General features: G+C 34.3%; 1 protein-coding gene across 2 annotated transcripts in view; it reads right to left on the bottom strand.

Moving 5' to 3' along the window:
* Window positions 1-25196, bottom strand: part of LOC106621310 (uro-adherence factor A) — a 135085-nt gene that overhangs the window by 46020 nt on the left and 63869 nt on the right. Inside the window, exons 3-4 of one of the 2 annotated variants that reach the window (XM_036363233.2) lie at window positions 12732-12891; window positions 1004-1072 (exon numbers count right to left, since the gene is read on the bottom strand). In XM_036363233.2, coding sequence (XP_036219126.2) covers window positions 1004-1072; window positions 12732-12891 — 229 coding nt within the window. The remainder of the gene's footprint in view (window positions 1-1003; window positions 1073-12731; window positions 12892-25196) is intronic. The other variant, XM_036363234.2, reaches the window with a different exon arrangement.

Here is a 25196-nt window from a genome sequence, read left to right as displayed (position 1 = left end):
CCCCCACAGGTATTGGGCAGAGCAAATATCGCCAGAGTTTATTTTGGCGACTTCATGATCCGAAACATCCATTCAGACACATTTATATTTAAAAACCTAGATGCTCTGAGTCTGATAGCAGCTTTCTTAAAACATAATCCATTAAGTAGACAATATTGAATTTGGGGATGTGCTCTAAACAGATTTGTGAAAGGTTAAGGGTGTTTTGCTAGCTGATATCCAACTACAGCATTTCTTCGTCTGGCTTCACAAAGCACTGTACATAACAGACAGCCATCTAACCTAAATATGGATAATCTGGGATACAGGATGCAGAAACTTTCTTGTGTAAATTCGAAAATTAAAAACCAATTATGCGAAGTAAAATTACTTAGTTTTAAATTAAAAATACAAAGCATTATTTAGTCAATAAATTATAATAATAAACTAAAATTAAAATAAAATTGAGAGAGAGAAAAAACAAAATAAAATTAAAAAAAATGTAATACTAAATATTTTTATAATAAAAAAAAAAATGTTGAAATGTTTCCCTTTTTTGTCATTTCAAGGTTTTCGTTTCCGTACAAACTTTTTTTACTACTGGGTATACAAACACCATAAATGTAAAGAATCCGCTAAGGAAAGTGTGTCTGTGTGTGTGTGCTTTTATTCTCACTTTAATTCAATTCAAACGAGTTCTATGCAGACCAGAGATTCTGTCGTTAGTTATTTACGTAAGTATGTATGGTCAATGTTGTTATCTGTTCTTTATCCGCAATTGTTAGTCGTTCATCGCCTTTGCTGTCACAGTCGCATTGACACTTTGACGTCGGCGGCGCCTATAAGCGCGCTTAGTGAGCTATTGTATGGGTTCTAATGCGAAATTCGCTCGCCATTTGACCGCTTAGCCTTTTCTACTTATCTACTATGTGTTTACTTTCTTTTATTAACTCTTATTTTATTTTTATTATTTTTTTCATTATTTTGTTTTAGCACTATAACGAACAAATGCTACGGTACTCACATTATTAAATCTTTCCTGTAAGTGGGAAAGCGCTTCTTCTAGTTCGACAATCCGATTTTCCAGTACCTCCTGCGAAGAGAGCAGAAAAGAGAGAGAAAGAGAGTGCCAGAGATAGCAAAACAATAAACGATGAGTTTTAATGAAATTTTGTTACACAAATATTAATGTTTACTTTTTAGGTTATTTAATTTTATTAAAATTTATTTATTTTTATTGTGAACTTGACCGAATATGTCTATGTTTGCACCAATATGTGTTGTTGTTGTTATTGTGAGTGACACCAAATTATACACAAAATGATAATTACCATTGTATATATGTATGTATGTGTATGGTCAATGTTGTGTAAAATTAACGGTTGAGTGCAAATGCCTCTATGGGCCATGGCCATGGTGAGGTTATGTACATACAGAAACGACAGATGAGAAAGCATGATGTGACATTTTTTCTGAGGTCATGAGGAAGCCGCTACAAAATACTGGTACGACTATATAGTATAGGAATTTTTTTATACATATTATTTTTTATGTATGTGAGGAAGATTCTAATGATACTTCTACCGTTTCTACAGAGTTATATTAAGTGTAACCTAATTTTTCGTTATAATATTTTGCTTATTCGACTTTGATTTTATCGGTGAGTTTAGCGACAAGATGTGAAGTTTTCGTCCAAACATATACATAATAATTAATAGTTTTTATTAAAGGTTATAAATAGAGTTAGGAGCTCAAAATACATTCTCGTCAATTTTTTATTCTAGATTAGCAGGGGCTGCTCCACAAGCTGCGCAGGGAGCGGCCTCGGCCTAGACCACTAGAACGTCAGCTACGACGGTATATTAAACCACAAAATGCCCGACGACACATGCTAGTCGGCTACGTAGACGACAACGCTGCGATAATCACCGAGCAAGATTTTAAACTTGCTACTGAAAAGACCGAACTACTACTGCTAACAAAGAAGCATATTGCGATTATAGTAGACATGAGGACAGCAACAAAGACTCTAAGAACACAAGATGTTGTCAGTTACCTGGATGTAAGATTATACTCCAGGCTTAGCCAAATACAAATCCAACACGCTACGGCGTCTAAAACAGCATGCCAACCATGAAGGACCGAAACAGAAGAAATGGAAATTTCAAATGTCGATCACGCTAAATATCTTGCTCTACGGGGCAGAGTGGTGGGCAGACTCATTGAGGAAAAATAACCGACGTAAAGCCATAGAAAAAGTGTATCGCATAGCTGCTCTAAGGGTAGTATCGGCATAGCGCATAGTTTAGACGAAGCTACATCGTTAATAAGCGGAAGCACGCCCATCGACTTACTAGTATTTGAAAGAAAGAAATGTGGACTTTGAAGAAATAAGGAACAAATGTCACCACCATAAAAGAGAAAATAAAGAATGATACCTTGTGACGAGGGCAAACTCGTTGGGAGCAGGAACGTCATGGTAGATGGAAAGATGGTTCTTATACTACACATATGCTATTCGGGCACAGATATTTTATGAAGGTTCTATATAAAATGGGAAAAGCCGAAGAGCTGTCATGTGTATACCACGACGCTGAACACAAGTTTTTAAATGTATACGCTGGCAAAAATAGCGATATAGGCTGCACGTCTTCGTCGGCGCCCTGAATGCGGACAACATTATAACTGTCATGCTCCAGAGTTTCCTAGAGGAGAGTTTTCAGTAATGTAATGTACAGTTTCGGGGAAGGCACAGAGGGCGGAAATAACTTAATAAACTATCCGTTTTAGAGTACCGTTCGGCATTACTTATGAGGTTAGGTTAGGTTAGTTTAAGAGAGAGAAGAATTTTACTTGGTCAACTTAGAATGCCGATCCGTTGTGGTACCTAAAACTCATAAAAGCTAGATCATAAGACCTTTAAAGATCGATAAAGCGCTTTGAGCCTATCACAATTTTGTTGAGACGACTAATATCAGTTTCGTCTATGTTTTCCAGTGCACCGAAGGTAAAATTATCGAGATATAAACGCTTAGGATAACGTGAGTAAGAAAAACTTTCCAAACCTCTGAATATATTTTCTTGTCTGTCGGAGATTATTGTGTAGGTGATCTAATTGTGGAGATCGTCGTTATACTTTTCAAATTCCTTGACACATTTGCTAAATAAGATATTAAGAATGTTGAGTTAGAAAAGATTCTCAGAAAGTCTATCGACTGCTGAAATTTATCTCTCAATATTTATATACCAGATTTTGTTCTTTTTTCACTCACAGAAAAAACTATACAATTTCCATTCAGATTTCTGAGCTAAGCTCTAGTCATATACGGCGCTGCTATGCTGCTATAAATGGTTAAAGGAAGTATTAAGATGTATTCGCGTGCACATCATAAATATTTATAAGTTCGTGTGTATTCAATATAAAATTTCTGCATTATCGACCACAAAGCGTACTGCACATGCGCACAAGTGGACGACCGGACAGCGTTCACACGCACAAGAACAACCGTCAAACCTTATGTGCTACGCACCGCTGCACCGCGTACGTGTGTTATGCGTCTGCAGGGCAATGAACTTGCGTGCAATCAAAGCATAAAGTGCGTCACAGTGAAGCAATAAAGTTGCGCTACCGGCCGACGGACGAGTCCATTCAAGTTGCGCTGGCATATGTTATATGTAGTAGTATGTATGTATTCGAGTGTGTAAGAATAAAAGTGCTAGTGGGCAGCGCTGTAACAATAAAAACAATAAGAAAAGAGCTGTAGTAGCTGGTAGCGGAGGCTTGCGCCTGTTCATTTGCCGCGTCGCGAACGTGACCACGCATTCGGGGCGTCCGGGAGCTTTGGATAATTTTCATTGTCGCGATTTTTGTGCGAATTTTAGTGTCGTAGTTATTTCTTTGATTTTATGAGAAAGTGTAGAAGCTACTACTGAGCTTACTATTGCCGGTTGGCAAGACAACAACTACTTATTAGTGGGTCTGATAAATGCGCGCCAGCAAGCTATTAGCGAAATTACAGGGATCAAAGAGTCAACAAAGCAAGGCAGCAAAGTCTGCAGGCAAATATTCAAAGCATCTCGCAAAGGTTCTCTGATATAAAGGGTGCTGCATATTATAGTTTCTTTGCAAAATTGCCGGTTCTGCGACATGGAGCCGGAAACCCCTGAACACCTGCTAGTGGACTACAGAATATTGGAGTTTCTCAATATGCTTGGGCTAGATGGGTCGAAGTGACTCAGGGGACGGCACAACAGACCATAGGTCGCGGTGCATACCTCTACTCTATCTATTGTATTGTAGTTTTTTCGCAACAAAAAATTAATATGATTTTTATTGAAAGAATAAACATTTCTATAATTTTACAATATAATGTCACTTATATGGCAGATCCTGGCTGGCAGAGATAACTATAAATACAGCTTTCTAAGGCTCTTCGTGATATATTTTTGTTCTATATTACGAAGAATCCGGGGCTTGAATTATTTGCAGGTTCTTCACACGACTTCGGTCTCGGATATTCTCATAAATCGTAGGCTAGGGAGTGATCAATCAATATATAAAAGTCGGTCTGCAAAAAGTGGTCTTAAAAGGTCGGTTGTGGTACTAACTCTATAATTTGACGTTCAATCTTTCGAAAGTCAAATATCATACAAATTCAAGTCGAAATTTCTTTTCACGAAAGGTCGTTAATTGATTTATGAGAAATAAGAGATTACTACCTTGAGCAGACTTTGGCCTCTCGACGTTCCGATAAACATATATACCAATAATGCTGGCTCTTAACATAAGTTCCGAGGTGAAAATCGTTTGGTCAAAATAGAAGTTGTTGTCAATTTGTGCTGTGTTTAGAGCTCAAGCTGAAAAAGCAAGGTAATGAAGCAGATCGTGTCCCGAGTTGGTTGGAACTAAATAATGCGTGGTCTTTGTGGGAAACTTGCATAGCGAAAACCGTGACAAGCCGAATTGATGGACTTGAAAAAGTGTACTAAGTTCAAGACGCCGCAAAACCGTCAGGGACTTAAGGTATTTCCTAACTAAGTTATTTTCACGAACTTCTTGGACAAAGTTGTCAACTTCGAACGCGATTGATGCCATATCGAGGTTTTTTCGGCTATTAAAGAGGGACACTGAAAACAAGTTTGGAACTTGATGAACCTTGGAAGCATATTTGGACCTTTAAGGATCTTGGAAACAAGTTTCGTTTGCAGATATATCTCACTGACTTTTTTTTAAGAGTTTCATGCGGTAAAGCGCAGTCACAACCCTAATAACGCGGAATTTAGACAAAACACGTTATGTAGCACCCTATATAAACAATAGATAGGCACGCATGCATGCGACCACTTAAGCCACACAATTTGCGGCAGCTGCAACTAATGCTGCGCCGTAATTGTATAGTGCGAGTAGAAAGCAGCAATTGTCTAGGAACACACAGCTTCACTACTTGATATGAACAACAACAATATTACGCCAGCAATTGCAGCAAATCTGCGCTTGTGCGCATGCGCAAACACTCCACTGTACGACGTTGAGGCATTTAGAGTGCCACAAACGTATTCCTTTGTCTGGACTTGGCCTAATACGGAGTGATGTTGCAGCTAGTGAAACCGTGCAGCGCCACACGTATGCACACACTGACACATACATGCAAATAAACATACTAACTAACTAGTTGCCTAACTAAGGCTAAGTGTGGTTGCTGCGACCGTCAATGCGATTTCCGCAGCAGTCATTGTTGCTTTTGTATTTATTGTTGTTGCTGTAGTGTTGTTGTTTTTATTGTTGTTGCTACTGCATCAATAAGCATTAAATATACAAAGGCATATTGCGTGTCTACCACAATCAGCTCATTGTCAGTGGTCTTGTTAAGTCGTTACCTGCAAATGCAGTTGTTTTGCTAGTGTGTTGTTGTTGTTGCGTATGCGCGTCAGTTGTTTGCTTTTGATTGCTAAATACGAGCAGTTAACGCGTTTCAGGTGAGCTCTGCTGTAATTGCACTGCACTGGCAACACACACAGAGACATCAATATATAATATATATAGATGTGTGTTTCTCTATGAGCTTGGTTGCTAATCGGCGTATTCTGTGTGAAAAGCCAATAAGTATGCATGAATGCAATGTGGTATCTTAGCTGCATATTCTGAAATCCATTTATTAATTTTCACATTTTTGTTCAAATATTTAATTAATGGCATTTGACGCTTTAACACTCCACATATCAGTTGAGATATTTTGCAATATGTATACATGTTTATATGTATGTATGTATGTATATAGGAGAAGTATTGCTCAATCTGTTATCGTTCGAAAGAATTTAGATTTTTTAGTTGGCAATATGCTTAGAGAGATTAGCAATGTCTCATATAATGCTCTTTGCCAAAATTGGTGAAGATACCTTGTCGACTAAAAAAGTTATCCATACAAGGACTTGAGTTTCATCGTTTGCTATGTTCTATAGCTGCCCGATATCGGCAGTTCCAACAAATCATTATCTTCTTGATGAGAAAAAAACGTGTGCAAAAATTTCAGATCGAAATCTCAAAAATTGAGAGAGAGAGATTAGTTGGCGTATATACAGACAGATAGACAAACGGTTATGGCTAAATCGACTCAGTTCGTCAATCTAATCACTAAGGTATATAATATATGTACTTTATATGCGTAGGGTCTCCGACGTTTACATTTTGAGTGTTACTATCATCATGGTAAACTTAATATACCCCCTTCGGGATATAAAAATTGAATGACATCCGGTTCTACGACACCGAAATCGACCCAGATCTCAACATGAAAGGGCTGACTTTGTCGCGTTGAAACCCTATTTGGATCCGATAATATTGCTAGCTTAAGATTTCATTCATATGAGGAGGTCAAGATAGAAACAAACGTCTATTTTGAAGACCTCGAAGCTTCAGAATATCGAACTGTCTAATATTATAGGCATATTTTCACTAAAAACGTTCTTTGATCGTTCGAGCATATAATACTTTTTGAATTGTTGAACTTCATAAAGAGCACAGGGTGTTTCAGAGAGGACATAATAGAGTAAGAGAATTTTTCTCTCGCTGGTTTCACAATGGCCCTCCTAAGGCCTATTTGCGTCGTTAGACATCCACTACTTACCTACCTACCTTGTTCGGTCAAAGATTTTTCAGTTTTCGTAGTGGTAAAATCTCATATAGCGACAATTTAAGATATATGATAACAAAATTTCCCCGCTGACGAGATATAATCTCATACACACATACATATAATTATTATTCAAATACTTTAACTCTGTCCGACTAATTCCTGCGGTAATGTCCTATATATATAATCAAATACTAGAAAATGCAAGAAACCTGTTACTAAATGATGAATCCTGAAGCATATGGTTAGACGTCTAATCAGGCCTGAAAGTTGGGATCCCGATATGTCCAATATTTTATAATGGTTCAAATGTGTAAATAAAATGCGGACTTAATGACAATGATCAACTTCTCTTTAGTCCGAACTTAGACTTTGAATCAATTCGCGACATTTTAGTGGATTGAATAATCGGCTTACAGTAAGCGAAAATATTATAATCTGATTACCGATAAATTTTGTTTAAGATTTTATGTATAAAATGTGCAGAATAATGTGAAATGCGCGCATGGTTCAGGTACTTTGGCTTTCATAAAACCAACTATTATTGAGTCATAGAACAATCTTTGGGATTCAGGACTGACTAATATTAATTTTAAGAATTAAAGACAAGTGCGGGATTTCAAATTTGTTGAGGTTATAACTCAAATAGATTTTTTTTGACTAAACCCATTTGAAGAACACTTTTTGAGATACACACATATGATAGGCCGTTTTCAGAACAATCAGTTTAAGTGCTGAGTACTGCTCGTAGAAGTTTGGAGTCTAAATGTATATTATAATTCGACCACTCTAATTTAAAGAGTAATATCAGAGAACATACAACAATGGTTAAAAGTCATCACCACCGAAGATGTGGGTAATACCACGACAAATCGTATGAAATGTATAACCAAAGATTTTTCAGATTTGTCATATTTTTTCATACGCTTATCATAAAAAGAATGAAGGCTGTACGTTCAATACAAAAACACTATATTACCAGTTAATTGCTTTTTGAACAAAATAAAAGAATATTTTGAGTGATTATCAAGCAGCGTTGCTCAAGTTCAAAAGTTCACATGCATATAATTCTTTTGAAGAATATGATTGTTTTTTTTTTTAAATATTTATTATTTGAATGAACAGTTAAGGCATAACGCATGTGAGGCAAGACAGCAAGCCGGCATGTAGGAGCACATTGTAAGCGATTGTGACTATGATGTATTAGGCATTCGAGTTTTTATCGGCAAACTGACATCAAACAGCATGCGAGACACTGCAAGAGGTCCAAATACATAACTATATATATATATATGAAGATTTGTATATATGTCTATGGAATTATGAGCCAAGAATTACACATAAAAATGTATAACATGTGTAGACATAAAGGTGTATGGGTTAGTAAGCGTGTATATATATATTTTTGTATGTTTGTGTATTCTCGAAATGCAACACAGGTGTTCTTGCCCCAAGTTGCATGTCATGCCCACGAAACATAAAATTTCGCCTCGTTATAATTACAGTGCTTGGTTATTATACTTGTATATATGGTTGTTGTTGCTGCTCGTTGACTGCTGGTGCCTCAAATGCCGGTTGCAATTGAGATTATACTTTTCTTCTGCACTTTTTATGACTTTTCTGGCACTTTTTTAAATTTTTAATTCCACACTCTACATATATACGCCCCGTTTTCTATGCATATCTTATATTTATTCTTCTTTGCATGAAATTGCTGTTGTTCATATGTAGACTCTAAGAAGCGTATTTTTACCGTTAGACATGAGTTGAAGGGTTAAGATAGACCTGTAAGTATGTGTGTCTTCCAGTTAGTCGCTTTTCTAAATGCTTAATTCGTTATTTAATGCGGTAGAGCAAGTCACTCATTATTTCGAGTAAATAAATGTGTAATTAACCCAGTTTTGTTCTACACAATCTTCAAATTATTGAAGGTTAACTAATGACTCGGGGGTTATATATGCTTATAATGTAAGTGACACTCTTCGCTTGAGCGCCGAAAAGTGAAGAGATTGTAGAGGCGATTAAAAAGACATAAACGCATACATACATACACATTAAAATTTTACAGCACAATAAATGCGAAACGCAATGATTTTTAGTAGTTTAGTAACTACTAGTGCCACAGCCTCAAAATTTATAAGTTTGCTACGATGTTTGTAACATCCGAGCTGTGTGTTGATTAGCGATGGCCGTCTATTCGCCCGTTTGCATGTATGTGTATACGCGAACTAGTCTTTCAGTTTTTGAGATCTGAATCTGCAATTTTGATCACGCCTTTTCCCCCGAAGAAGCTGCTCATTTGTAGGAACTGTCGATATCGACTATTATAAACTGATCGATAGAAATCAAATTCTTCTATAAAAATACTTCTTTATTCAGCAAGGTATCTTCACAAAACTTGGCATGGATTATAGTCCAAGGCAACGCTACAATCTTCGAATGAATTGTTTAGATCAGACCACTATTAATCAAGTTCTTGTATGGAAACTATTTGGACTATTTAACTTTACAACAACCTATATATATAGTTTCGAATTTCGAAAGAATATATTCAAACAACTGTACACTTTTTTTCGAAAATCCAACTCAAAACTCATCCTTTTAGTCTGATCCATAGGTTCCTCTTAATCTTGAGAAGGAACGAAGTTTTAGAAAGGCAGGTAAGAGAAGTTGCTGAGTGCCGACAGAAGCTTAGTAGATTTGAGAGCGAATGGGCTACATTTTTAACGCTTGAACTTCCGTTAAGCAAGTACCATATGAGTTCGAATAGATAAGTTAGTAAAAAATCTTTGACACTACTTACAATAAAGAATTAGCGCGGAAACTAACACATATACACACTAACGCATACTAACACAGTGCAACTCATAATGCCTTTACTTAAGAAAGGGATGAACGATCGCATGCTTCACAAGAGTTTTGGTTAGAATTGTCAATTGGGTCTTAAGAAACTCATAAAAACTTTAACAGAAACCCCTGAATGGATAATTAATATTGATAGGTGGCTTGCAGGGTAATATCTACTGAAATTTCTGTCAATAATGTCCAATTTTGTATAATGAGCATACCGAGAGCCACCAAAGTTGATGTGAGTGAAACAATCTAGGAAGTTTTTCAAGGAAAACGCTGTACAAATCTTTGTCGAATCAGTTCAGTAAACATTGGTTGGTAGATATTACCTGTAATTTGGAAACATCATTTTAATTCATAATAAATATTTAAAATACCTGTAGAGTTTTAGGCCAGGAAATATAGGAAAAATTTTATTTGTCACAATGTGATTATTAAACTATTTTGATTATCTCCAATCGTATAGTTTTCTTACTACAAATTTCGAATATGTTATGGAAAATAATGACTTCATTTATAAGATAAAAATTTATGTTCTTATATTCATACCATATAAGGAGGATATACTGGATTTACTTCTTTCTGGCTGCCTACAAAGTTTACAGGAAAACTTACGGAGCTATTAGGTTGAAGTGCCATATTTACTATTCTTCATCCATGTTCAAGATAATTAGTATAAAAAGTAGAGACAACAGAAGCAATGAGACTAAAGATGAAGGTGGATGAGGTGAAAACTGTATGTATTTGCTAGTATATTTATAACTCTTAATGCCAGCGATTGAGTGCCTTCACAAATGTTTTTAGCAGTCAGTGACATCCTTGAACGAAAAATTTTTGGCGTAAATTTTTCTAAAATTTTTAAAGCGATATCAGAATAATTATATTCATCATAACTAAATTTTCCTTCCTTCAACCAATGACAATACAATCAATAACTATTAAGATTGAAAAAGCTGACATATTATGTATATCAAATCACAAATTCTTTAAAGTTTAGTATAATTGAAAAAAAAATTTTTTTTTAATCAATACCGAATACTCCACAAATATTTTTCCAAACGACACTTGCCAACGTGACCACTTTTTTATGTAGTACAGTGTAATTGCAGACATTAAGTGAGTTATTTTTAAAACAGCAACCGACACCTTGGAACATATGAATTGTGTTGATTTAAATTAAAACAGCTTTAACAATTAAGCGGGTAATTACTTTGAGCTATAATTAGAAAATATTTGCATTTGGAATTTTAAAAAGCTGAAAATAAACATGTAAATATATACAAATGTACATAAATATGTGGTAACACCTATTCCATGTTATTAGCTACAATTACCACTATTAAATGCAATTACAATAATTAATTACCATAATTTACCCAAACCATAATTTATACACACTACAAAAGCACTACTCGTCATGATACAAGTACAAAAATATTTAAATATGTATTTATTTGTGATCAAACAAACGCATTGATAAGCTCTGGTTTGACAATTAAAAATTAGGAATTTAATTTAGAAAATATTTAAAATTTTTTTTTAATAAAGTAATTATATAATATATAATATGTTTAGAAATTCCTGTTAGTTAGGTTATTGTGACTGTAGCATTCTTCAGAGAAAATAATTAAATTAAAATTGTGAAACGAAAGCAAAAGAAAGGATTAGTTTAGATAATAACGAACGTTCCGTATAAAGAATGAACGGATTTGTTCAAGCCTACTTTTAAATTCGATCCCAAAAACTTGAGATTTTGAAAGTCCACTGAAAAAAAAAATTTAGGAAAATTTTCCATTCCGACAAATGAGCATCTTGTTGGTGAGAAAAGTACGTGTAAAAATTTCAGATCGATATCTTAAAAACTGAGGGACTAGTTCGTATATATACAGACGGACGGTCATGTCTAAATCGACTTAGCTCGCCACGCTGATCATTTCTATATACACTCTCTCTGACATTTCGTTTTGGGTATTACAAACATCCAGGCAAACTTAACATACTTGGTTCAGGGTATAATAAGTGAATCTGAACTTTATGGCTACGGAAGGAAATTTGTCTGGAAGGAAGATATAAGGAACACTAAGTCATCTCCTTACAGTTCGGGGGTCCATATTGTCAGAAGAAAATGAGTATCTCTCTTGAGGTTTTCAAATGCTTGTATTTCGTGCTGAAATTGTAATTTTCAGAGAGGGGAACTTAGACTTCCACAAAAATGAAGTATACCGAGGGTTCAATATGGTAATATATGGATGTCATATATTAGTTGAAATTATTAGGCACATGAATCTCAAGCCCTCGCAGCTAATAATATAATGATTAGCGAGTCTTCGACTAAATAGAAATCCAAAATTATTTAAATTTTTTCAGAAAAACTCCATTAGCCTGTCGATAGTTTTGAGTGATTTGGATCAAAAGTCGAAAGTGGTTGGACTAACCTCTCATCAGATATTAATATGATCTTAAAACACTATGTACCCGAAATATTTGTTCATATAACAAAAAAAAACAAAGACATTATGGAAAGTAGATTTTGAATATTTATCTAATTAATTACTTTTAGAATGCAATCAGTAATATTCTTTTTAAATAGAATAACTTTAAGCAACAAAAAGTTAATGACAAAATAAATTCAAATCAGTAAAAGTGTATAAATATTAACGAGTCCTTATCAATGCACTTTCTTATTTTTTTAAAATTTAATTGTTAGTTTCAACATGGCTAAAGATTAGTACACAACTTTATAACTTTTTCTGTTTTTGTATATAGACTTACCCGATCTTTTCGATTTTGCGCATCGGAAATATCACTTTCCTGCGAGTGTTGTTGGTGTACTAGCTGAATTTTTCCTTGAGATATCGTTATGTAATTCGTTGGTGGAGAAAATGCCTGTATGTCGTCTTTATCGTCATCTTCTTCTTTTATATCTAGCGTTCTGGAAGAAATAAGAGAAGAAAATAATTAAAAATTATTTTTTTTTAAATATTTTCAGTGGTGAATTAGTATGATAGGTATTGAATAGTCTTTTTTGATTAACCACTACTTTACTCACTCGTTAAAATATGTGAAAGAGGTGAGACAGGTATCTAGTTGAGTGTGTTTCAATACAAGAGAGCACGTTTGGGGTTACCTTAGCAAAGTGGTAAAATACCTTGCTGTTACATTTCTACTTCATTATACCAGTTTAATTGTCATTCGCTTGTTCGTTTCGCCATTTTCTACATTTGGGGAATCAATGGTAGCAAATAATAAAAGTATCTACGGTTGTCTAGGTCAGAAATGTTTCGTTTTGGTTAGCGGAAACTAAGCTATAACTTCTCATATCGTAAATGTATGAACATATGCATAACTGTCGCTGAATAGTCACACATTGCAGTGTGGCGAATCTTAAAAACGCTTAGGCTGATATAATATAATAGAATAAAGATGGAATCAGGTTTGTTAATGCTCTGTTATATTTAATTGAGCTGGATACATAATTTTTCGACAAGTGAGTAGAAATAACAAACATAGCGCAGAGAGAGGGTGACTTATGTGTATTTAAAATTTCAGATATAGCGTTATTTGTTTACTTAATTTAACCTGTTTATAACTAATTCTTATTAAAAAAAAGATATTGTGATCGTGATATTTATCTTAAGTGGCATAATAAATTTTGTTTGCATATGATAGTAAAAATATATTGTACGTATATGTACATACATCTGTATGTTTATGTAAATAATTCACCTAAAATTTTAATCATAAAGCTAAAGCTTGCTTGCTCTACTTTTGTGGCATTAATCGTCCAGCGATTATCTCAGCAAACAACTGCTTACTAGACACACTTTTTTAAGTGTTTCTAATTTCATTATAGTGTCTGCATATTTACATAAGTATGTATGTATATACATACATAATTACACCAGTATATACTTACATACATATGTACATATATATGTATATGCCTGCTCTTAAGTACGTATTTAAACGTTTCGTTGCACATAAGCCGATAAGCTCGAATTTGAAGTGCATTGAGAACAATTGCAGCTGTTCTTGAAGCCAAAGACACATACACATAGCGGTACATGTGTGGATTAACAAATTATCGATTATTTGTTATTGTCAAAAGAAAAAGGTAAATGGGTTAATTGGTGTAGTCAAGTATATAAATGTTGTTAGTGTTGTTGTAGAGCGATAAGAGTCGAGGCAATATGGTGTTTGCAGCCTTGACAAATTTGGGACAACTTGAAAATTGTTTCTAATCTCTAGCAAGAGAGCAACATTTAATGTTGCAATATGGTTTTCTGGTCTACATTTTTGTGCAACGTATAACCATGAATTCGGGTGCTCATTACAGATTGGTGACATTTGCTTGAAAATCTTTCTCCAATCGACTAATGATACTGCATATGAATGTGATCTCTGTAGGTGCTTTATAGCGAATAGACAAAGTAAGGTCATTGCTGGCTGCAACTAAACGGCTTTTTTCAATACTTTAAATATTCAATTAGCTACCATCTTAGATTTTAGAAATTTTTACCTGACAAATGAAGTATTGAGATAATTCGACCTCGTTTGTCATACCATTTTCAGTTAGGTCAGATAAATAGGCTGATTTTTCGTGAGACCACGAATAATCTCACAGGGACAGCTAGAGACGCATATCCGTTGTGATGCCCAGGGAAATCTCTGCTTTTGGGTAAGGGTGCCCTTTTGTGCAAGCTTATCGGCTTCACAATTTCCGACGATTCCGCTGTTTTCATATGAAAGTAGCTTGACGCTAGTGCTTGTGTGTCAAGGAATGAAGCATCTTTGAGCTCACTGTCAGCGAGTTCAAGGCCTGTATAAGAGCTCTGCTATCGGAGTGGATACATACTTCCCTAAAAGAAGTCGCACTTCGGAGAATTGGTCTGGCAGCCTGAAACCAGAGTTGATTGAGAGTTACCGACAGAAGACCTCTCTCCTCCAACCTATCCTTTGAGCTTCGGTCCATCCGTGAAAAAGATCACTGTGTCTCTTCTTTAGCTACTCCGCGCCAATGAAAAATCACGTAAATTGAGGTTTTTGTTTGTGCAATTCGATTTCTGAAATAGTAAGGGTTACATAAGGAAGTTGTCTTTTCCATTTTCAAAACTAAAATATTATCTGATTGTGATTAAGTTTTGAATCGATTCAAGACACAAAAATTTATACGCAGACATTCTATTTTTTGTACATTTTTATTACTCACTTAATGGCCAATTTTTTTTGTAGATTTCAGAAAATTTATAAAAGAAGTCGGACAACAATCTTTCAATATTTCGTAAAACAATAGACGATATAATGAAGTTGTCCTTGAAATTCAAAGCAAAAACTAAGAAACATACAAATCGCGAATGAGCTAATGCTGATGACCAAAAATTAATAGCCAATCGCTAGATGAAAGGGTATATTCTAAATTTATCTTTGCCTAATCAAATCTGTACAGAATGAAATTAAATATGCAAAACAGTTGGGAGTGCCAAATATGGATGTCGCAATACTAAAGATAGAATTAAACAAGAAATTGTTAGTTCTGCTGATATTTACAGCAACAAACATCTTAAAATGGTGATTTATATTTTGTATGCCTGTATGTATTGTAATACAGTCTGTATATACTCGTAATCCACACCATAAGAAAGTTGGTAAGTTATTTTATTTTTTGTTTTTGCTTTTGCTTTTGCTTTTTCTTTGTCAATTCTAACAACAACGTTCATCGCCTACAGTCGCTCAGCTGCGCGTGTATTGCCTCATTTTGATTTATTTTGCTGTTGTTGTATTCTTTAGCGATTAACGCTTTACTTTTTCGTCATTTTTTCGAAACAACAAAACCGAAACTTGTTTTCCCTGTTTTCGTCTGTCAATCGATTTTATGCGAAGTGAAAAATTTCATTCATAAGCTTTTTGGTGAAATGTTGAATTATGCGCTGAAAGATGAAGGCAGCAATAAAATGTATAGGTATATGTATATAAATACAACAACAAATAAAATGTATATATGCATACAGTAACAACAATAGTAAGTATGAGGCTCGCATTTGCAATGTGGTTGGTGACTGCAACTATCTGTTGCTTTTCGTTTACTTAGACAAGTAGTCGGGCCAATAGTGTCTATAAATAGTGACATGTGTACTAACATATATGTATATTAATATGGCATCGCTGATTACAGTGGTGGTGAGAGGTGTGTTTACTAGGAACTAATAAAATTCCATTTTATATGGAAAAAGTAAAGAATTTTTAATTTTACAATTAAATTTATTTTGGAATACTGAAAAAAAATTTAAAAATAATTTAAAAACAGTAATTAAAATTAAAATTTAAAAAAAAAAAAATTTCACAAAATTTTACAAAATTAATTTTTTTTCGCTTCTAATGTCATTTAAAGTTAACAGTAAATTGTAAATTGTATCTTATATTGAAAAAGTGAGGGTTATTTTATTTAACGATTGAATTATTTTTGAATTATTATATGATTTAAAAAAACAAAAAATTATACAAAATTAAAAAAAAAATTTAAGATGTTTGTTTAATAATAAATGAATTTTATTGTTAATATTAAATTCACGTTTGAGAAAAAGAAAAATAAATATAAATATATAAAAAAAAGGTTGACTAAAGTTATTAAAACCTGAATAAACAAGTAAAATATATAGTAATAAAGCAATATATTTAAGTAAATAAATTTAATAAACTCAATTTATAGTAAAAGTGGTATTTTTTGCTTTTTTCAAACTTCTCAAATTTTTTTATAATTAACATCCTTGTTAGGCAGGGCGTATGAGTAATATTTACAGGTAGTATCCACTGAATTAGAAATATTTTAGGAATCGCATAAAGCATATTTATAGATTAGAGAAAAAACAAGAAATACCGCTAACTTCAGCTGCAGCGTAGGTATAATACCCTAAATGGTGTTTATCTTGAGTTTGATCGGTCCGCTTGAATGGCAGCTACATACATATGTATATGCTATAGTGGTCAAATTTTAATGATTTTTGGAGTTTGTACTGTTGCTCTTTAGACAATAATCTATACCAAATTTCGTGAAGATATAATGTCAAATAAAAAACTTTTCCATACAAAGACATGATTTTGATCGTTTTGTTTGTATGACAGCTATATGTTATAGTGGTCCTATCTGAACAATTTCTGCGGAGATTGCATAGTTGCCTTGGGCTATAATTCATGCCAAATTTCGAGAAGATAATTTATTAAATAAAAAAGTTTTCTATACAAAGACTTGCATTTGAGCGACTAGTTTGTATGACAGTTATATGCTATAGTAAATCGATCTTAAAAATTTCTTCGAAAATTGTAGCGTTGCTTTGGAAAATAATTTATGTTAAATGTTGTAAAGTTATGTTGCCAAAGAAGAAAGTTTTCCATACAAGAATTTGAGTTTGATCTATCAGTTATTATGGTAGCTTTATGCTATTGTAGTCCGATATCGTCGGTTCCGACAAAGGAGCAGCATCTTGTGATGAAAAGGATATCTGCAAAATTTCTATGCGTTATCTCAAAAAATGAGGTCCTAGTTTCCATATACATATATATATATATATATAGACGAACAGACCGTCATTGCTAAGAACCTTCAGCCACCTCTGTTTGCCAGCTGATGGAAATGTTTTGAATTGTTGTTTTTAGAATTATAATAGAGATTTAAGCACTATCCTTCCAGAAACTTTAAGCTCTGAGTAATTATTTTTTTTTTGGTTGCTTTTATTTTCAACCACAGTGTATGCGTAAATCAATATGTTCAAGTAAACTACAAGTCGTTGTATAAATATATATATAATGTACATGTTAAGCTCACATTCTAGTCCCATATGTGCCAAAGCGACAGCCACACTGCAGTCAGTCAAGCAGCCATTAAGTCTGGCTTGGCTTCGAAGCCACGAATGAATGAAGTTGGCTGTTCTGGCATTGCATTGCTGAGCCTGCTTGCGGCTAACTTATTGACATACAAATGTACTTTTGTTTCTTTTCTTGTACTCGTGTGGCCATATACATAGCAAATAAGCTGGTGAATGCAACATAGTGTGGCAAGAGACATCGATGCAGTGGAAGCGGTGGTTTGTGGTGCGACAGCCAAATAGCTGGTTAGCGAACAAAAACTGGCAAGCAGTACATATATATTTATATATGTATGTATATGTTTGTGTGTGTCGTATGTATGTACGCATTTATGCATGATTGTGCGTTCATCCGCTTGTCTGTATGTAGTATTCTCAGACTGTCTGTCTGTCAGTCAATTTTAGTGTTGGTTTTGTAACTTTATTTGTTGGTTTTTTTAAGAAACAAAAAAACTGAAAAAAAACGAAAATCAAAACAAGTCGTAAAGTCAATAATTTATTTGTATTTGTAAATGTGCTTTTGTTTTACTACTTTTTTTTTGTTGTTTTTTAGCGTTTCGATTTTTCTTCGGATTTATGAAGACTGGATCGCCAACGCAATTATCGCAAAGATGGCAAGATAAATGAAAAGTAATGGAAAAACAACAAAAATTATACAAACATAACATATGTGGGTTGCTATATGTATAAATAGTTGTCTTTACTTAAATCCATTGGCAAGAAAAAACGCTTAAACATTTTTTATGAATGAAAAGTGCGGCGCTTTGTTTTTGAGAGGCAAAAACAATGTTGTATATACATAAGTATACATGTGTGATATATATGTACGTTCATACATGTAAATAGATATTACCTTAGTATCTAGTTCCAAAATCAGTTCTCAAGTGGTCCAAGCGTGACTCTAAGGCGTTGAGTGATGACTCTACAAAGGCATATCTACTTCGATTGCATTTTTTTTAATTTTTGTGTAATTTAAAACAGTTATAGAAAGCTAAAATCCCACAAATACTCTATACTACACTCATTGGGAGCAGTACTACTCCCAATTGACCCATAAGTATCTCCATTTGGACCAGTTCGCTTTTTTATTTCATTCACAATTTAATTTATGTATTGAGATAAGTACTCGTGTGCACTTAAACTTTCTGTTTCTAATCTTCTCACGATTTCGGAGCAGCTATGCAAATGTATTTCATCAACCAAACAACAATAAATTGTCTGAGGTGAAAGTGAAAATTCAGCGTGTGAGTCTTTTGAAGTGCTTTTCTTTCGTAATTGTTAGTAAACACTAAAAGGGCACAATTAAAGGGCCAACTTTCATTTGAGTTATTCTTTAATGAGCCTTTTAAATACCTTAGCTAGTTGCTTCAAAGACTTATTTGCAATTTAGTTATATTCAATAAATAATTTCAAAAATAAAATTTAGCGAATAAAAATCTGCTTGTGAAAAGTTCATGGGTAACAAACCATATTATTACATTTATATATTTATTTACTTAGATATTTAACAAGGGTGGCAAACCCATTGAAGATTTTCTAACAGTCAACACAATAATTGTAGAGCCGAACAGTTCTAACTTTTCATGTATATACACTCAATATCAAGTTTCTCAATCTGCTTCGGAGAACGAAGCCATGAGTCCATTGACCCAATACAGCGGATGATTTTTTAGACGAGTGGTTTTTTTTCGTCGATTTCGCTCCGGTAATTTTAATGTAAAAGAATCACCACACTCTGGAAGAACAATTGTCCAAAATGTTGAGTCCGACCATCATGTAACCACTGTTTCGATTACTCAAAAGCTAAACATTATACAACAAACACACGCTTGAAGGCAAAAAACCTAATGGACCGATTTTCATCTGCGAATCGCTGCTGAAAATTGTGTTCCATTGAGGTTTAGAATTGTCTTTTTATGCTCTCGCAAATCCAGAAAATACAAACTTCTAGGCGTACTCTCTTTGTTACCAAATGAGTATACAGTTTTTGTATTTGTATAAATATATATGTACGTACTTTGATGAAATGGAACACCCAATATCGGGCTCATACTATATTTTTCTAACATAAATTTATTTATTATTTGATGGATATATGAGTATAGTCGACTCCATATATAGTATATATCTTAGGCTTAGTACGTTCATACCACTATTAAAACTAAATTAGTTTAACAATTATTGCAATTCGTATAATCAAACCCTTTACTATTTACATATCACCCTTAACCACCGAGTTCACTGAGAGTATGGTAAAATTCCTTGAACCGTGAACAGAAAGCTCAACTCGTAAAGTCTCAAAAGGCAAATGTTAAAACCACAGAGTCAAAGTAACGTAAACTATGTACAACTACAACAGCAATTTAACTTTATAAAACAACGAGTTAATTAAATCACAATCGAGGTGAAGTTTGGTAATTGTTAATTGAATTTACGAGTTAACTGCACAGCTGTACTCAACCAACAGTGACTGCCAATGGTATGCAGACAACGCGTTGTTGCTGACAACAACCATCACCAGCGAGCAGTTGTTGGCAGCAATGAAGGCTTAAATGGCATACACTTACATCGCATAGAGGCTGCCACAAGCTGCAACAATTTTGAATATTTTTTTTGTTTTGTATCCGCAATTCTCGTGTGCCGGACCGTCCGTCACGTGAGTGTGCCAATTTGAGATTCGTAACTCAATGCGTGCAAGAGTGTGTATATAGTTATATACTATATTGGTTTGTTCGCCACTACGACTGTGATTTTGTTTTGCAATAACAACAACAACAACAACTAGAAAGCAAATATTTTAACTGCTGTGCGACCAAGTCCTGTTTATTGATTTTTGGCTGGCTGCTTTGCATTTTTTCTACTTGGAAATCGCAAATCAAAAGCGAGCAATTGTCCAAACACTCAAATAATCACCATACAATGCATGTATTTGGGGATAAGTGCAGCTTGGACATGAAAAATATACTTTTACGAGGGTAATTTTATATGTACATAAGGGATTTTTGACGAAATATGTTTTTGGAGCAGAAAATTAAAAAATTCGTCGAGGAAGTCTTTAGTAATTCCACTATATATTTTTTTACATTTTGAGACCGCCGAAAAAGAGGAATTTTTTCTACATTGAATACAGAGATTCCACCACAGAACTATGAGTTTTTTTTTAATAATCAGATAGGTGAAAATATGGATGAGTTTTTAGCATTGTGTTGTTTTAAATAATCTAAGAAATTGTCCACCATCTCTAAGTAATATGTATCGGTTATTTTTAAGTATACAAAAAAAAAAAAAGCAAACGGAATGGAGAAATGTTGACGAAACTCCCTTTACGATCGATTCAAATCGTCGAGAGTTGATGGATTATGATTACATGAGAGACGTATTCGCACATTGTGGGGTTCAAATCATAAAAAACTAGTATATATAAGTTTGAAAGCTCCGATCATTCTCCAATGATACGCGGTATCCTCATATCATAAAATTAACTTATAACTTTAGGTCATTTAATATAAGAATGATGATATCTAATTTGTATTCACTAGGAACCAACGCCAATGAGGTTGGAAGCAAGACCAGAAAAAAAATATTATTTCCACATTCCCATAAATTTGAGAGACTATCTTTTGAATTGACATTTCTCAAAAGTCAGAAAATTAGCTATTGCATTGTTTCAGTGATCGTCTGAATACCCGAAAATCGACCTATCTTCTAATTTAGTTTTATTTAAGCATGCTATCAAGTTTTGATATTATTTTAGAAAGGCTTGAGAATCTGAAAATTGACATTTTAGAGGACGAATTACCCATTTCTTAGCGTTTTAGTTAAAATTAATAACTCTGGTAATCATTGGTCAAAACAGTGGGACCTTTTTCTTATTTTAGATATTTATGACATTTTTTAAGGACCTAAGTGCTGAGAAATATTGAATCAGCTTGGAGAAGAAGAGTTTTTCCGGCACTGTAACTAGGTCGGAGATGCAAACCTTCGATGACTTCAGCGACAAACCTCGTACATAGCAATATTTGTCTATAAGCTTGTGGCTTATTCAAGTTAAATATCTTTTTTGCACCCAAAACGGTAACTTGCTACATGCCACAACACTTATTTACACACATGTGAGTGTTACCAACCGCTGTTATTTGACTTTTGCAGCGCCGTGTTCGCTTACAAGTCGACAGTAAGTGGGCATTTAGTTGGAAAAAAAACTATTGGAAATATTAAAAAATAACTGTTTACTATTTACTTTGCATATTTGTGTTGTTTTTTGATGCTTTATTTTACAATTTTCCGGTAAAACCTTCAGCCTCTTTGACTTGCAGCTGCTCGTGATTGTTAGCTTAGCGCTTATACTTCTGTCAATAGACGTGTTTACGCTCGTAAAAAGTGCTAACCGTGGAGCGGACCTTTCGTGAGCTGGCAGCCAGAAACAGTTAGCTGGTTGTTGTGGCAATAATGGCTTAGCACTCGCTTTGTTTATATTGTTGCAGTTACAAGTTGCTGTTTGTTTTTGTTATTTTACGCGTTAATGTGTTGTTTGTTATGAGGTTACTAGTTTATTGCCTCAATCCACTTATTTCGACTATTGAGATGTGAGGCAGTTGTTTCGAAATGCTTGAGTTTAATGTGTCACATGCCTGTACTCACAGTTATCATTAACTGTTGGTTGTTAAGGGTTTTCTAATTGAAGTTGATTTAAGCCTTAACAGGTGTCTCAAGAATGTAGTTGAGCTTTTTTGATGTTTTTTTAAAATATCGGTCCCAAATATTTAAAATGGAAATACTAAAATAATTTGTTTAGAACAAAAAATCATATTTTTTAGTAAGATTGATATTTTGAGTAGTAGAGATAGGGCTTGATGTTTTATCTTACTAATATTATATCATTTTCGTTTTATTAAGGTTTGAGCAAGATACAGAAATATATTTTTTATGGATTAATTCAAGAAGTAAACAAGCAAAAACGTTAATTTCGATTTCACCGAAGCTATAAAACCCTCCGCAAATACGAAAGATCAGTTCCATGCCAAATTTGGTAAATATATCTCGTTAAATGAAAAAGTTTTCCACACAAGCAGCAGATTCCGATCGTTTTGTTTGTATGACAACTATATGCTAAAGTAATCCGATCTGAACAATTTCTTCGGAGATTGCATCACTGTCTTGGAAAATAACCCATGCCAAATTTATAAAAAGTGTCTCTTAAAATAAAAAAGTTGTCCATACAAGCAATTGGTTATGATCGTTCAGTTGGGATGTCAACTATATGCTATAGCAGCTTCTTGGGGAACTCTTTGTATGAACCTTAGAATGCCACTTTTATGTGAGGTATTCCCCATGAAAAAAAAAAAATTTTAAATAGGGTGTTTTGTGCTTAACGAAACTCATGTAAACCCTTAAGCAGCCTCTAGTGAATTTTATCAGAAGCGTTTTCAGGGTCGATATACGGTTGAATGCGTAATCAATAAACAAAATTGTCGCATTTGGAGTGATGATAATGCACAAGTCATTGTTGAGACGAGGCTACGTCGTCAAAAAGTATGGGCCTCTTTCGTGACCTTCAAAATCGACCGATTTAACACCGCTTGACTAATTTTTTGTGGATTTATGAGAAGTTGCTTGTCTACGCGGATAAACCCGAGACGATAAATGCCTTCCAAGAAAACATTCGGCGCGTTAATGTTGACATACGGTTCCAATTGCTGCAAAAAGTGGTAGAAATAGGGCCTCTCGGCTGGAATTTATTCGAGCTCTTCTCAGGTCACTTACACGAAATTATTTTTGAAACATAACTGCAAACTCTTATTTTCATAATAAAGCTAAATTCCTGGCCATAACATTAAATTATCTGCGTTTTGTTTCTTCTTGAAAACCATATGTCTAAAAAAACACCCTTTATATCTAGTTGCTAAAAGAAATGCACCTGTGAAGGATGTTATAGCTTTGATGCAGCCGTTATTTTCAGTTTATGAACTTAAGATCATCAAATGTTGTCACTTTAACAATATTATTGTTTACGGTATAATGACTGTTTACACCAATTACAATAACAACAACTAACTAACGGCCAAAGATAAATGAACTTTGCGTGTCGAGCTTCATATCATAATTTTTTTAATTAATTTAGCACTTATTATGATAATTTCTTTGGTGCAAATTTAACAGCGTGGAAAATATAATATAAACGCGTATGTATGTGTGTTTGTGGGCTTCTAGTTGAGTAATTCGATTAAATGTGCCAGCAATGAGTAACTGACGCATTTGCATAAAAGAAATAACCTCAGCTAACTGATTGCAAATTAAACTACTTAGTTAAAGGCGGGAAATCAATGAACTTTGTACCGAAAGCCACACACACACACACACACACACATATACAAATATTCACATACACATAGATAAATGCATAGAAGCCAGCAGACGACCACAAATTGAGGCCTGGCTTGCTAATCAATTTATTTTCGCATTACACATACATACACACATTTATACATATATATATGTGTTAGTAAGTGCATATGTGTGTGTGTGTGAGTGCGCTTATTCGTAATTGTAATTTACTATGGTTTATTACGCGCGCCACAAATTAGCATAAAAATCACAAGCACGCGGAATAAATGAATAAAGCAGCTAAAACAACAACAGCAACAACAATAAAAACAACTACTACAAGTTAAACGCTAAGAAAGCGCCAATTGAAAGCTAAAAGCAGCAACAGAAATTACGCATAGCTGCATACGACAACAACACGCGACGAAAAGGCGAGCGCTAGCAGCAACAGCGACTGAGGCTGAGGTAGCGGCAGAGAAAGGCGGCAATTACGACATAAAGAAACTATCACAAGCGAGGAGCATATGAAGAAGAAACGGGCCGTCAATGTCGCTGCTCTTTTGCACTTTGCAATTCAATTGCCGCCGTTGAGGCTCGTTGGCACTGGCACTGGCACGACTGGCGTGTGGGGGCAAAGGGTAAGGTGGTGCCTGCTTGATATCATCGATGTGGCTTAGGTGCTAAGTGGTGAGGCATATTGTTCGCAATTTACTGGTTGTTAGAAATTTATGCAGCAAATGCACAGACACACACACACAAACAAATGTATGAATGTATGTGCGTGTGAGTCATGTTGCTGTGGCAGTGTTGTTAATCGGTGCATTAGATTTGCATTGGCTGGCAATCTTGGTGAGTGTACGCTTGATTTGCCGTGGCATGCAATAGGCCAACACAAATTACAGTTGACAGCTTGAAAAATGCTGAATAAAAGAAATAATTACATGACAATGAAAGCGTTGACGATGATTTTATGCGGCAATTGGCTGAGCCAAATATTTGATGAATCAGTTGCTATTATTATCTAAGAAGAGAAAAGCGAAAACAAAAACAAATA

The sequence above is a fragment of the Bactrocera oleae genome, chromosome 4, assembly GCF_042242935.1.
Source record: "Bactrocera oleae isolate idBacOlea1 chromosome 4, idBacOlea1, whole genome shotgun sequence".
Lineage (NCBI taxonomy): Eukaryota > Metazoa > Arthropoda > Insecta > Diptera > Tephritidae > Bactrocera > Bactrocera oleae.
This window is presented reverse-complemented; position numbering and strand designations above follow the sequence as displayed.